The sequence below is a fragment of the Siphateles boraxobius genome, unplaced genomic scaffold, assembly GCF_051911475.1.
Source record: "Siphateles boraxobius isolate OS27281-9 unplaced genomic scaffold, OSU_SipBor_1 66, whole genome shotgun sequence".
Lineage (NCBI taxonomy): Eukaryota > Metazoa > Chordata > Actinopteri > Cypriniformes > Leuciscidae > Siphateles > Siphateles boraxobius.
The window spans coordinates 14,854,927-14,869,240 of record NW_027509193.1 but is presented as its reverse complement, the minus strand read 5'-3'; the positions used below and the strand labels follow the sequence as shown (position 1 = coordinate 14,869,240).

At 38.5% G+C, this 14,314-nt stretch overlaps 2 protein-coding genes across 8 annotated transcripts in view; one reads left to right on the top strand and one right to left on the bottom strand.

Annotated features, from left to right (window-relative positions):
• clec16a (C-type lectin domain containing 16A) overlaps window positions 1–5,421 on the top strand; it is a 57,415-nt gene extending 51,994 nt beyond the window's left edge. For 3 of the 6 annotated variants that reach the window (XM_077212542.1, XM_077212541.1, XM_077212544.1), the window contains one exon: window positions 3,429–5,421. In XM_077212542.1, the coding sequence (XP_077068657.1) occupies window positions 3,429–3,853 (425 nt within the window). In that variant the 3' untranslated portion in view covers window positions 3,854–5,421. Of the gene's footprint in view, window positions 1–2,457; window positions 2,648–3,428 lie in introns of all 6 variants that reach the window. The other 3 variants (XM_077212546.1, XM_077212545.1, XR_013196781.1) reach the window with 2 other exon arrangements.
• Window positions 5,422–9,719: 4,298 nt separating this feature from the next.
• socs1a (suppressor of cytokine signaling 1a) lies at window positions 9,720–13,300 on the bottom strand. 2 transcript variants are annotated; one of them, XM_077212487.1, is made up of 2 exons: window positions 13,240–13,300; window positions 9,720–10,678 (listed from the first exon to the last, which is right to left on the bottom strand). In XM_077212487.1, the coding sequence occupies exon 2, from the start codon at window positions 10,602–10,604 to the stop codon at window positions 9,999–10,001; it is 606 nt and encodes a 201-aa protein (XP_077068602.1). In that variant the 5' UTR covers window positions 10,605–10,678; window positions 13,240–13,300; the 3' UTR covers window positions 9,720–9,998. The 2 variants fall into 2 exon arrangements, with proteins under 2 accessions (XP_077068602.1, XP_077068601.1); XM_077212486.1 differs by lacking the exon at window positions 13,240–13,300 and adding an exon at window positions 11,276–11,468.
• Window positions 13,301–14,314: the final 1,014 nt, after the last annotated feature.

Genomic DNA, 14,314 nt, shown 5'->3' with positions numbered 1-14,314 from the left:
AGATCTGGAATAAGATTGGAGTTCTTAAGTTAATAATTGCAATAATTGCATTGCGACTTACATTTATGCTTTCAAGTTAGACATTTTATCAGTTTCTACATTCCCTGGGAATTGAAGCCATGACTTTGGCATTGCTAGTGCAGAAATTAACATTCTTGAATTGCAATTTATTATGATTTTGCATGACACGGAAGTTGAAATAGTCTTTTCTTCCCTATTCCCTCAGTGAAACAGCTTCTGGAATGAGAAAAAAATGTAGGGTGGGATTTTAAACTCTGTCCCAGTAGCTTTTAAGGTGTTAGTTTTATAGTCACACACCTGTAAATGAAGATTTTAAACTGCCGCAGCAGTATTATTGCTGTATGATTAAAGCCCCATTCATAAAAACGGCAATAATTATGAATATAAAGTTTGAATAATCATTCTTGAGAATAGGGAAGTCCACACCACATATATAGCGATAATGATATTATTGGAATCACCCCAGCTGATGAATGTTAAAAACATTGACAGCCAATCAGAATCCATCCGACTTTATAGAGTGCAAGCATTTAAAGTGGTAGACGATATAACTGCAGCACGTTCTTATAAGAGACAGATCGTGCGTTAGTGTGGACACTAATATAGTCATCGTTCTTGGTGTGAATGGACCTTAAGACTCATGTTTCGATACTTTTCTATACACTCAAAGCCTCACAGCTCATACACTAATTCTTTGCTAATTCAAGGGCATGTATGCATGATTGAATGTGTATATACATGTAATTACATGTTCTTTCCACTTCATCCTTTTGCGCACTTGTCAGCCAGTCAATTTTGTCACATTTAGAAAGAAATTCTATGGTAAGCAATGGTCAAGTAGATCTTTAAGTGGAAGACTATTTTACAACTGTTAAATGTTCCCCTAAAGGGCCTCTCGGAAATTAAAGGAATAGTTCACTTCAGAATGAAACTCAAGTCATCATTTACTCACCCTCTTTCTGCTGCTGAACACAAAGGAAGATATTTTGAAGAATGTCAGTATCCAGACAGTTGATATCCCATTGAATTTCATAGTATTTTTTTCTACTATGGAAGTCAATGGGATATCAACTGTCTGGTTACTGACATTCTCAAAATATCTTCCTTTGTGTTCAGCAGCAGAAAGCAATTCATACAGGTTTGAAACAACTTGAGGGTGATTAAAGGATGACAAAATGTTCCTTTTGAAATGAACTTCCTTTAATTTGTTTGCTGGGTATAGAACAAGGGTCCCTGAAGGACTTTGTTCACCTCTAAAGTTCTGTGTAGCCATTTGGTGCTTTATCTCACTCTCTGCCTCCCACGCTGCCTTCCTGAGCTGAACACTGGTGGTCGGGTATGGTTTTGGAAAAACCTGAAAGATCAAAAAGTCTTCACACCACAAGAGACCAGGAACCAATCTTTTGGCTGATTCTCTGAACAGAGGAGTGGAGTATTGTGGCCTCTGTGAAGTCTCCTACAGATTTCTTTCTTGTGGCGGGGGCGTTTAACTAATACGGTCATGGGCTTTTTTTTTTCTTTCACTATGTATCTCTGTTCCTTTTATTCTCGGAATCACTATAATGATCTATTTTGGAATACAGTGACCTTTTGGGGGTTGTCTGAAGTGAAACTGTCCATATTTAATAGTGTCTCTAAAAAATTGGAAAAATAGTCTTCTGAAGTCACATGAATAAGTTGTTTCTATAAGGGCCACTGTCACAAACAACAGAGTGCAGCAGTGTAAGCGGACCACATTCACTGTTTGTTAATGCTTCGTGGGGTGGTACATCTTTGAAGAGAAGTTCTTAGAAACAGAAGCAGCGGTAGCAGATGACGTATTGTTTTGAAGGTGTGGATTTGTGGTGAGACTGACATCGATTTCTTCTTCCTCGGTACATGTCTGTTATGACAGAGACTGTTTAGTGTAAGTGTGGTTGCATGTATGCAACCTGCATAGAGTTAAAGTCAACAAGAAATTCAAATTGACCTTTTTTGCCTTCTTATTTTGCCATCTTATTGTGCACATTTCATGAGTGCATGTTATTCCAAATAAAATAAATTTATAGTGTATCAAAATGTAATAAAAATCTTCTGCCTCTCATTTGCATTGGCTCATTATAGAAGTAAAATGGATTTTGAAGGGTCATTTAAGTTCACTACTAAATTTTATTTGTGCCCCTTTTCCTCTTTTATTAGATATCTAGATATAGGGAAGAGTCACAAAATCATTGGGAGAGAGAGGAGGAATAGGATCAAGATATTTTTCATGCTAGACTCGAACCCAGATCACCTGCATGAGCACCAATGGTTAAGCATGTTCTGAGCTATAGAATTGCATGTTATTTCTAGTTGATAATATCCTTTGGCTGTAGGTTTTGCTCAATGCACCCTTTAGATTAGATGCTGTAATTAATGTCTGTAGGATGCGTTCTGATCTGTCCCTCTGTTCTCTAGTCAGGTCTGGCAGGGAAGGCCGGAGGTGCGTGTTTTCTCTGTCAGAGGATGACAGGCACGGTGGAGAATGGGTTTAGAGCTCCAGGCAGACGTAACAGGCATGTCCGTGTGACGCTTTAATGTAGATTGACTATGCAGAGTGTCCCCCTTAGTTTCCAGTGACTGCCATTGTGCTATTAAAAAACTAAAGGTGTGTGTGTGTGTGTGTGTGTGTGTGTGTGTGTGTGTGTGTGTGTGTGTGTGTGTGTGTGTGTGTGTGTGTGTGTGTGTGTGTGTGTGTGTGTGTGTGTGTGTGTGTGTGTGTAAACATCATTGTAGAAACTGTGAAACTTCTCTTTAGAAGTGCATGGTATTAGCAAGCTGATGACATCCAAAGACTCTTTAAATTAATTCCACCCTAGAACCTGTTTTTCAGCCCTTCACTCGTTTTATTATTTATCTGGTCACTTCTGTTGCTCTCTGCCATTCAGGTTCCTCTTTTTACATTCATATAATTATTTTTCGCAGACATCTATCTCTGTCTAGCTGTTTGTCTGCTTTCCTACTATCTAGCCATCTATCAATCCAACCAACTATCTATTTATCTATTGGTCGATCTAGCCATCTATCTATTATTTGACCTATCTAGCTCAGATAGAATGTCAGATCTACGTTTCTACCTGTTTGTCCATCTACCTTTCTACCTGCCTATCGATGCATCTAGCCATCTATCAATCCATTCTCTTTGTCAATCATCTTAGCAGAACTTCTAAGCTCACACATTTATTTATCATAGCACACACAAACTTAGACACATTACAAACAACCTAATAAAGCTAACATTCTCCTCCTCCACACTGTCTGCATTACTGCCTTTGCCTTGTTTGCCTGTTCAGTATGAATAGATGTTTCTGAATGCGTGTCACACCCACCTCCTCCAAAAGTAAGGAGAGGTCTGTCGGGATTAACCAACCCTGTTCTCCCTGTTTCAGGACTTTCCCTGGCGCCTAGCCTCACCCCTGCACCCCAACCCACCATCTCTCTCCTGTCTAACAATGATGCCGAAACTCTGAGCGTGGACTCCTTGACCCTGCTGCCCCCCGCCGACCCGCCTCGCCTGCGCTCCTTCAGCACCCAGTCCTCCCTCCAGGATGCGGATGAGATTTCTGCTGGCCAAACAGATGACCATATGATAGCAGTGGACGTACAGTCTCAAGACGACAGGAAGGATATTCCAGTCATACCAGAGGAAGATGAGGCATCTCCTGAGTCTGGGCATTTGCTTAGTGAAGAAACTGAGGATTTGACGAAGGTTCAGAGGGAGGTACCTATGACTCAGCCCGAGACAGACTCTGCGGGCGTCACGACCGACCAAGAGGACGACCCAGACCTGGAGGTGGAGACCGCGATAGACTGATAGGATGTCTAGTGCTACTAAAACTAAAATGTACTGAAGAAATTAGGGCCAGGTTACTAAAGCATGAAATGCATGTTCTATTGATTACTCAATATGAGCATGACCGATTCTGGTTTTCACATGCTTTCAGCTTTAGTGATTCTCGTCCTCAATTGTTTCTGTGTAGTTGCCGACTGTCAACACAGCGGTTAACAATACTTCTCTTCACATCAAAACCATGATGCATTTCAGAGGAAAACGGCACTCTCAGAACAATGACATTATTGTTCATCACGAGTGCTGCTTAAAGCACAGTTTTTTTTTTCTGTCGTGCGTTATTCTTCCTTCTCTGGTGCTGAGGTGTTCCAGCTGTTTCTCTGCATGTGTGACTGTTTTGTGATTGTGTGCGACTGTTCGAGAGTGTGTGTGTGTGTGTGTGCAGACAGAGAGAAGGGCGAGTTCGTATAAATATATATCTGAGTGGGTTGGTGGGGACTGCCCGCTTGATTTTACCAGTCTTAACTGAGGAATGTACAAAGACTTCTGGGTCTATCCAGCGGTGCTCTTTTCTGAAGGTATATTTCATTTGGGTTGAACATTCATTTGCACTTCAACAGTTTTTTTTTTTTTTAAGCCCTTTTGTGTCATCATTTGGAGATCATAAGGAACAGATAAAGTATGTGCTTAAAATGACCCGTTTTAATTCATCAGTGTTTAACTTGTGAACTCTTGCTCAGTTTTGGCAGCGTAGAAGGTTCATCCAACCATCCACTCTTGCTCCACCAAGCCTCTTTGTATAAAAAATGCTGACTTGCTTTTGTCGGTCACTTTCTAAAGTGAGTTTTTTTCCATCAGTTGAACACACCTGATGTAGACGAGTTTCATTCCTGAGCGTTTATGTCACTGCCGTACCTTCATGCGTTTGCTTGCTTTCTGTAAGATTCTGCAATCTGCCGACGCAGGATAAATATGCCCGTTTTCGTTCATGCAGTTACGTTGTTAATTATTAGTATCGAGGTGTTCTCTTCCTTTCTTTAAGGCTGAGGCAAGTTTTTCATTTTTTTTTTTAGGCGTGTTTTAATGTTTAATATTTAACACTTAATATTCTAGAGGTCATCAAGAGCTTGTGCTGGACACACTTAATCAAAGCTGGGTGTGATGCATTTGTGGTTTCGTTTTACTTTGGTGTGCAATAACAGTAATTCAAGACTAATTTATTTCACTTACAGATTCAAGTAGTTGGACTAACGTCACTAATGGACTGAAATGGAAAATTAATATTTGGTTTATAGACAGCAGCACATAGAAGGGATCCTCACGCTCTTGCGGTGTTGCACAGATGGAAATGTGTGGTAACCGTGACTGGGCGCTTTTCTCTCTAAGAAATGCACTCACAAGCTTTACCAACGGAGCTTGTAAAATATGACCTTTTAAAGCAATACCATTCTGCATATATCAGTATTTTGAGGTTAAATTCATTGTGAAAGGTGGCGCGGAGGGCATCATAGTTTGTACACAGTGTAAAGATTTGTTTTGATCTAATGTTAGAACTAATTACCAAGTCATGCAATAAATTATTCTGATGTACATTCCGGTTGTCTTACTTTTTAAGTTTAATGAAGAAACAGAATTTTATTAAACATTAATCTGCCATTAAATCATTCCCCCCACACTGTTTATCTTTGATAGTTAATCTTTCAAAATAGATGTGCAAATTTCCTGTTCTGGTGAAATTTAAACAAGCCTAAGTGAAGTTCCCGATCGTCATTTCCTAGAATAGGTGGGCTTCTCTGTGCTTGGGTCTCTTGATGATAGAGGGGAACTCTTACTGGAACCCAGTTCTTGTGATATGGTTTAATTAAAATAAAGATTATACATACCATTTTTGGAACTAAGCATGTGTATTTTATTACTGTGATGACCTGTGGGAGGGGAAATTGCTAATATGGAAATAAACGGTGAGGTTATTTTCTTTCTTACTGTGTAAAGTGGGCTGCTTATTAGGATGTTATTTATCTTAGTTCATTTTCCATGCAATTGTACTAAACACTCCCAGAATAGGAAGGTTTTTTTTTTTAATTGTTTATCCGGAAAACCAGTGATGGATCTGTGCAATACTGAGAAAACTGCATTTATGTTTATTCTTTTCCCCAGAGACTTTGCATTGAGTTGACCCCCACACTCACTTCCTACATTTAAGTAGAGATGTTTACAATTAGTGAACAAACTATGTAATTCAGGGGTCCCACTTCTGCTTATCAGCAGATCCTCTTCAACTGAAAATGAATGTCATGCAGTAATATGCTGTGAAATGCTTTCAGTTCACTATTGATAAGCGTTTCTGTGAAAAAAATAGGCTGGGATGGTCATCACGAATATGCTGGTTTTCCATAAGCATCCGTTAAATGAATAAACGCTGCCTTTGTCTTCAGTGTGGTTCCTCGTCTGAGAAACGGGTTGATATGAAACTTATTAAGAGCAACTATAAATGGATGCGCGCAGGCTAAAGTCTCATGAGAGTCTTATTGGCGGGTTCACTAGAGGTCTCGTTCCAGGAGCTTTTGCTGATAGTGTCTCATGCCTTCTGCTGAAGGCAGCCTCACAGGGGTGATATTTCTAAGGAACACACGCTCACTACCTTGTGGTTTGCATTACACGGCATGTGCCTGAGAGGAGCCATATGACTTGCCACAATACAGCAACCTGTATTTCACTGTAAATAGATGAGATGGCAAGATTGTTGCGGGTGCTACATTGGAAAGCCATTATAAGTATTGATGTTTAAAGTTGTATACTTGCCCAGTTTATTTTTCACCTACTAGATTTAAATGTGAAAGGGAAAATGTTTTAAAAAATCAGTTTGAAAACTGGTCACAAACCCCTCTTAATGGGATTCCGCATCATTTACTCTCCCTAATGTTGTTCCAAACCTGAGTTTCTTTCTTCTGCTGAACACAAAACAAGATGAAGTGAAGAATACAGGTAACCAAACAGTTGATGGTGCACCATTGATGTCCATAGTATGGAAAAGTCAATAGTGCACCATCAACTGTATGGTTACCAAAAATCTTCACTCTATCTTGTTTTGTGTTCAGCAGAAGAAAGAAACTCATACAGGTTTGGAACAACATTAGGGTGAGTAAATGATGACATAATTTTCATTTTTGGGTGAACTATCCCTTTAATGCCCGAGTTTTTTTTTTTTTTTTTACATACTCATCCGATTATTTAAAACCCACTTGTTTGTGTATAGAAAAGGAGGTGAGGGGATTACTCAAAGGTGGTCTGTGTGTTCTGTCAGTGTGAAACATGTATCTTTGTGAATCAGTAAATTGGAAGTCCTGCCCACATATTCTCAGTGGAGGTCATGGGGACCTTCTACCTTGATGTGGGATGGCTAGAGATGAGTGTTGTCATAGTAACCATTATGTGGGTAGCCATATCACTTGCCTTCCTGGAATTTAGCTTGTGGTCTTAAACATTGCCAATTTACAAAAACCACTCCCAGGGGTCTTCAGCATCATAACCATAAATTTTAATAATTACAGTTTGATCTTGTGTAACGAGTTTCCATAGCAACATATATCTATTCAATGAGTAGGTTTTGATGTAGTGCAGACAAGCTACTTGCCTTTTCATTTAAAAATAAATTACACCAGAGAATTTATTTTATTTATATATATATATATATATATATATATATATATATATATATATATATATATATTGCCACATATTACCACTATTTTATTTATTTTAAAGAGACTATTATTTGCCACAAATTTGATTTTTTTTTTTTTTCATTAAAAGTTCCAAATTATGGAATTATATCAACTTTCTGGCCTTTATCAGTTGAGGTTGTTCTCCCGTAATGATCGCTCAAAAGCTCAAACCACGGCCGTTTCTATGCGCAGATTAGCCACACAAGCTTGCATGTGTGTGTGTGTACAGGTTTATATTACATTGTGGGGAAAATGTACACACAAATGTGTGTACAAATGTCCCCACAAGGATAGTAAAACCTGAGATCACCTGCATTGTGGTGACCACCCAGCGGTCCCCACAGGCGAATTGAATAATGAACATACTAAATTGTTTTTTTTTGTCTGTTCTTTTGAAGATGTTAAAATGCAAAAGGTTTTGTGTGAAAGGTTGGTTTAATGTAAGGAGAGATAATATACAGTTTGTACAGTATAAAAACCATTACGCCTATGGAGAGTCCCCACAAAGATAGCGAAACTGTGTGTGTTTGTGTGTCTTTCAGTCTCAGCATTTTGGAGGGGTGCATTGTGGTTCCAAAAGGAAATACACCACTCAGGAGGTGTGTGTGTGTGTGTGTGTGTGTGTGTGTGTGTGTGTGTGTGTGTGTGTGTGTGTGTGTGTGTGTGTGTGTGTGTGTGTGTGTGTGTGTGTGTGTGTGTGTAAGTTGTGGCCAGATGCAGTGGAGATTAGGGGTTCTTCAGGGAAACACAACTGTCTCTTTCCTGGAAGTGACTATGCTCTTTCATGTGTATTAATCACTACAGATGAGCAAAGAAAGACAGACTGATTAACCCTGTACGGCATCACCAAAGTCAACCCCGCAAACCTAAGCCTTATCAAACAAGGCTTTTGCATTTGGTTTTCTTTATAATAGGCAGATTCCTATTTGTGTCATTCGCCTGTGAAATAAATACAAAGTTAATTGGTAATCTGTGTGTCGAGATTGAAGAAGGGAAATCCCTCGATAAAGTAGCCAATCGGGCACATCGAATGATTTCCCCCTCACTTCCACTATATGATATCATGATTTCATTAGAATCAGGAAAGTTTTCTCCTCAAAGATAAGCTTCCTTGTAATAAATCTGCCTCCATCGTACTTATGACCTTTGACCTGTTTTCATCTGCTGTCTTTGCTTATGATCGATTTGACTCACAACTACGTTTAGTCCGAAAGCAGCCCACTTCCATTGTTCTATAAAGCAAAATCACTCAGACAGAGGTCTGACACAAAATAACACACAATCGGAGTGTTACAACCTCTTGCCATGTCTTATCTGATGATTGTGCGGTACAGATCACTTCCTTCAGCCTCGAGTGGAATTCCAAGCAGTGATCTCTAAAGTTTACGTGAACCCCTGATGCCGAGTATTGTTTTGTTCTTAGTCATTTTTCTGTGTAAGCCTGTCAGATGTGTCGCAAAGTTTTATTGATACCGTGTACTAGCGTCTCTGGAGATCACAGGCTCCTCCCCATCACACTCCATCAGTCCTCACAACGCACTTCATTTCTTGTAAATGTCTGTCTGAGCCATAAGCAGTTTACGGTCACCACAGCTCCGCCTCTCAACCACGCTACTACCTAGATTAATCAGCCTGGTTCAGCACAGAATATCTGGCCTAAACTTACAATAAATCCTCATCTTCATGTCATTTCAGGAATCCAGGTACACTAAGCCTGTAATCTAGTAAATAATACCATATCTTAAACATGGCATGCCTTATTCTAAGAAAAAGGCAGGTTTCATGAATTAAGCCAAGATATGAATCTAGTTAGGCAAGGGTGAGGCTCGACTTGTGTGTGGGAAACTTAAAGTTCTCACTTACATAGTTAATCATAAAAAAGTAAATTTATAACTAATATTTGTATTAATGTTTTTTTTTAACTTATGTCTTCTCATTAAACAGTTTTCACTAAGCATTCCATTGAAATGTAATAGTTTAAAACAGTTTAGTTTGATGACTAAAGTAGATCTGCTTTTTTGTGAATGTTGATCTTTTTTTTGTAATGTGTGTGTATACATATATATATATATATATATATATATATATATAACCCGTATCCAAGCATTTCCATTCAGGCCTCAGAGTGTACGAGTCCCCCAACAAATAAAGTAAACATTGAGATGTTTTAAATTGTTTACAAATATATTTATTCTTTTTATAAAAATTATCTTGAAATATTTCTTTCTGCATAGCAGAAACGTAATAAAAGGAAAACAATATTCCTGTATAGTGTAAACATTCACAGACAATGTAAACTTTCATTGTGCAGTGTTCAAGACTGATATTCCAAAATGTGCTACAGTATGATTCCTGCGTCCTAAAACAGAGCAGGACCACGAGGAGGAGTCCATCAAGTATCTCCAGAATATTCCAGCAGCGCTTTAATGCAATGAGTCTCGTCTTCATAGTGGATGTGGGAAGGCATGGAGGAAGTCTTTGAGGATTGGGTGCACAGGAATGCGGTCGATGTCTTTTCCGTCGCATGTTTCAATAATCCGTCTGCGGCACAGCTGCTGCAGGGACTGCACTGGTTCTTTCCTGTAGGGCCTGACGAGACCCTTCTTTGGGGAACTGATGTAGTGTTCCAGCAGTTTGAAAAGACAGTCAAAGGATTCCTTGCTGCCGGTCAGACTGAATTTGGAATTCTTGAAGTTAATCCGGACGCTCACGGGACCGTTTTGTCCTTTGTAACTCAGTGTAAAGAATACGTCGCTCTGACGACTGTCCCGGATCAAGAAAGTTCCGACTGGCTCCTTCTTCAGCTTCAGATGTGCCTCCTCCACAGTCATGGGACCCCAGTAGAAGCCACTCTCCTCTAGCATTGAGGTGGTCTTTGCGATGGTCTTGAAGTCTCTCGCAAAGTTGAAGGGCCTGAAATGTGTCTGGAAAACAGCTGCCAGCTGGCCGGGTCTGGACTTTTGGGATTGGGAGACCTCTGGGGAGGCTTCTGTGCTCGCTTGGGGTTCTTCTGTGCCTTGATTCCCTTCCACTGTACTGTGCGCCACCATCCTACAGGAAAGACCAACCGGTGTGGTCTTCCATACCGTACCACTGGAAGGTCATCTAGATGAGACTCATCTGTCTGTTGAAGAGCAAGTGAAGAACAGTTACTCAGCGGCCCCATCCAAACCCAATCACATGTTGTACTGAACATCACACAGGCTACAATAGACTTGAGTGTTTCATGGCAAGATTGTGACATAATTGGGATTCAATCATGTACAGCTGGATTTATCTGTTAAATTACAAATCCTTTTCACTTCATTATCAAAGCAAAGTTATGTTAGGTAAGTCTATTTGATTATTTCTATATTTAATATACGTTTATTTTAAGTGTTTTAGGCTTTATGTTACCATTGCTACATTATACAAGACACTTATTTTGTATAAAAGTTACTTCATTGATCTAATAATAAGCGTTACATTGTGACGTACAACAAGCAATTATATTAATGTAATATACGTTTATTTTAAGTGTTTTATATTTTAGCATTGCTACATTATACAAGACACTTCTTTTAGCCTATATAAAAGTTTACTTCATTGATCGTGTTATAAGCGTTACATTATGACGTAGGACTACAACAAGCAATTATTTCATTTTTAATCGCGCGATTTAAATGAAAAACAGACCGTTAAAACGATCTAAACAGTAAAGTTAGTTCTGCGTAAATCTTACCGTTTTAACAAATATGAACTCCAGGAGTAGTCAATACAACTTTGCCTTTGACAAACTCTCGTCGCCGCTTCCAAAATTCGTTTTTTTTGAACTCCCATTGATTGATTTATTCCACCGTTATATCTCGATAGAGATTTCCTTACGGCGCACGACAGTAACTCTTTGTAATGTCAGAATGAAGTGATATGCGCTTTGAAACTGTACATATACGCGAGCAGCTCCGCCCATTTCCCGGAATCCTTTTTCACTTACAGGTTTTTTTCTGTGAAATCAATTCAGGATTCAGCCCCTCCTACCTAAATGACATGATAGTATTCTTTCACTTCTCCTTTAACCCTTAAAGCATTTCCAAAAAAAGTTCCATATATACCAAACTTTCATAGGACAAGCAAATTACATCTTATCTTCATCTACTTATGATCAACATGCGAGTGAAGGGTTACATGACAATCATTATGTTATTTGTGTTTCAATTATACAGTCGGATTCACCCTGACTGGGTCACTTAACTATATTATTAATCCTTTCTCTATAAAAAAATATAATTGCATATATTAGTGTTTTTTTTTTACATATTCTTTTTCTTTATGATAACAAATTAAAAATGGCTATTAGGCTACTATTGCAATGAACAAGTGTGCACCTGACATAAAGAAAACACCTTAAAAGTACTATGCTTTTTTATCATATAGACCTATCAGTGTATGCATCTAGGGTTTGAGCATGCTTATTGTCATACTGTGAATAGCACCAAAAAAGAAAAAGGGATTATGTGGATTATGTTTGGCTGCATTTGTCCTGGTAATGTGACACTGTGTCAGTTGAGATCCACAGTGGATCTTTAAAACATAAGCCATAAATGAAACTCACTTTCAGCCCATAAATCCACAGCTGCGGACCAGGCAAACATTTTTACATAAGTTTCATTTCTTACAAATAGAGATGTTGCATGACATGGGTATAGACACTCCGATATGGTAAACACTGCATTGCATTAACAGGGACAGTGCATTAACTAATGTTAACATATAGCCTACAACTTTTGATCATGTATTGTTGAAATGAACAGTAACAAAGATTAATAACTGCTTTAGAAGTGCAGTTCATTATTATTTCATGATAACTAAGGAAAACAAAATTCATCAGTAGTCTGCATGTGCTTTCAGTCGTTATGGCCCAATAAAAGAGATTTAAGTGTGACTTGAGGGCCCTTTTAACAAGAAGAATGACATCAGCTTACATCAAAACACGAACTAAATACTTAGTAATTTTCTAAAATGAACTGTCCCGACTGTGATTCCTTTGAATGATATCATTGTGAAACTGAAATACCAGTCATGCAAATTCGAGGGTGTATTTTCTTTTCAATGACTTGTTTGCTTTGGAGTAGAATTACTGGTTGTACTTTCGTTTCACTTGCATTTCTCAGAAAGACACATATTTACAGTAGGAGGACCACTAGTGGAGAATAACGAACTTGCACTTCCAGATCCAAGGAAGAGGAAACAAAAAAATCAATAAAAAAACAGCATGTGAATTGTCAGAGCTTTTCCATGAAACAAATCTCTTTATCAGATGGAGGAACTGCTTCAACGTGTTAGGCAAATTTTTCTAAATGACATTTTGGTTCATGCCATCTCCAGACTTCTCTTCAGATATTTACAGTATGTAGCACCAGGCCTATATTTTTATTCACAACGCACAAATGCATAACCCAAAATCCAAGCTGTCTGGGGACTGTGTTGAGGATGCAGTCCACCAGAAATCAATTGCATATTTAATTTGTGCATATCCGTTTAATTCACAAAGCCATTTCCTTATTGTATTGCAGATTAATAGTATCCGACTAAATCACTTCTATAGGCTATTACAGATCAAACTCACAGTAGCTACAGGATAAATCTGCCAAATGCTTGCAGCATACAATCTGTTTGCATAATTACATACACGAAAATGATATTTACCTAGTTCCTTTATGTTTGAAAAGCAGTGTTTGCTATTCAAATCTTGCTCCATAATCCAGTGCTTTACGGGAAAATGAAAGTGAAAGCCTACTGCTTTTCCACATAATTTCCTGTAGATGGCGCTGTTCACGGGAGTCGCCTTGTGCTATTTATGGAAAACAAAGAATAGCTTTAAATAGGCAGGCTAGTACTACTATCATCATCTCTAAAACATAAAGAAACTAAGGATGTTGTAAAGATTATCTGAACCTCACTTTCACATATTTATCTCGTAGCCTACGCTGCTCGATAATTGTATCTGTCATACACTGTCTCGAAAAATTAAAGCAGTGCTGTCGTGATTCAGACATCAGATAAAGAAAATAAACTGGTCACTTTCATTTGGAACTTTTCTTAAGTCACGTGAACAAAACCACCACAATGTACCTCGTGTGGTTTCCTTGAATAGTAGCCAATGTTTAGAAACGCTACTTCCCTTACGTTTTTGTATGAAACCATTATCGTGAGCTCAATTCAATAATAGGCCTATCCTCTGCAACAATCTACTTTTGCACTATTGCATTCAGACTAAATTTGATGCTTGATTTTCCTCTGACGAAAAACATTGTACCAACTACTTACAATGCTACTTTTAAAATTAGGAGTAGGCTACATATTTAACATATGTATATATTTGCTACTCCTATATTTGCTAAATATTTGCTACTCCTAATTTCAAAAGTTGCTTGTTTAAAAGCTAATAATCAGTCAAAATAATAATAAACTTGATCCGTTTAATGTGGATGCAATGCAAGGCCTGGAGGCATGGAGAATTTATGAAAAATTATTTGCGATAAAATGCGAAAATCCCTTGATAAAATTCTTATCACGTGACTGGCGCCATGCATGCCACACAGATCTTTTCATGGAAACGTCATCTTTACTGTAATTGCTGTTCACTAGCAAAGATGCGTTTAAATGGGGCACATGTGTACTGTTACATAATCAGGAGCCAGACAGGTTGCATATCCGATGGCACCTGTCCAAACTGTGTGGCTCCTGAATGCTGATTAACAGTAGAGGCTACACGTGCCCT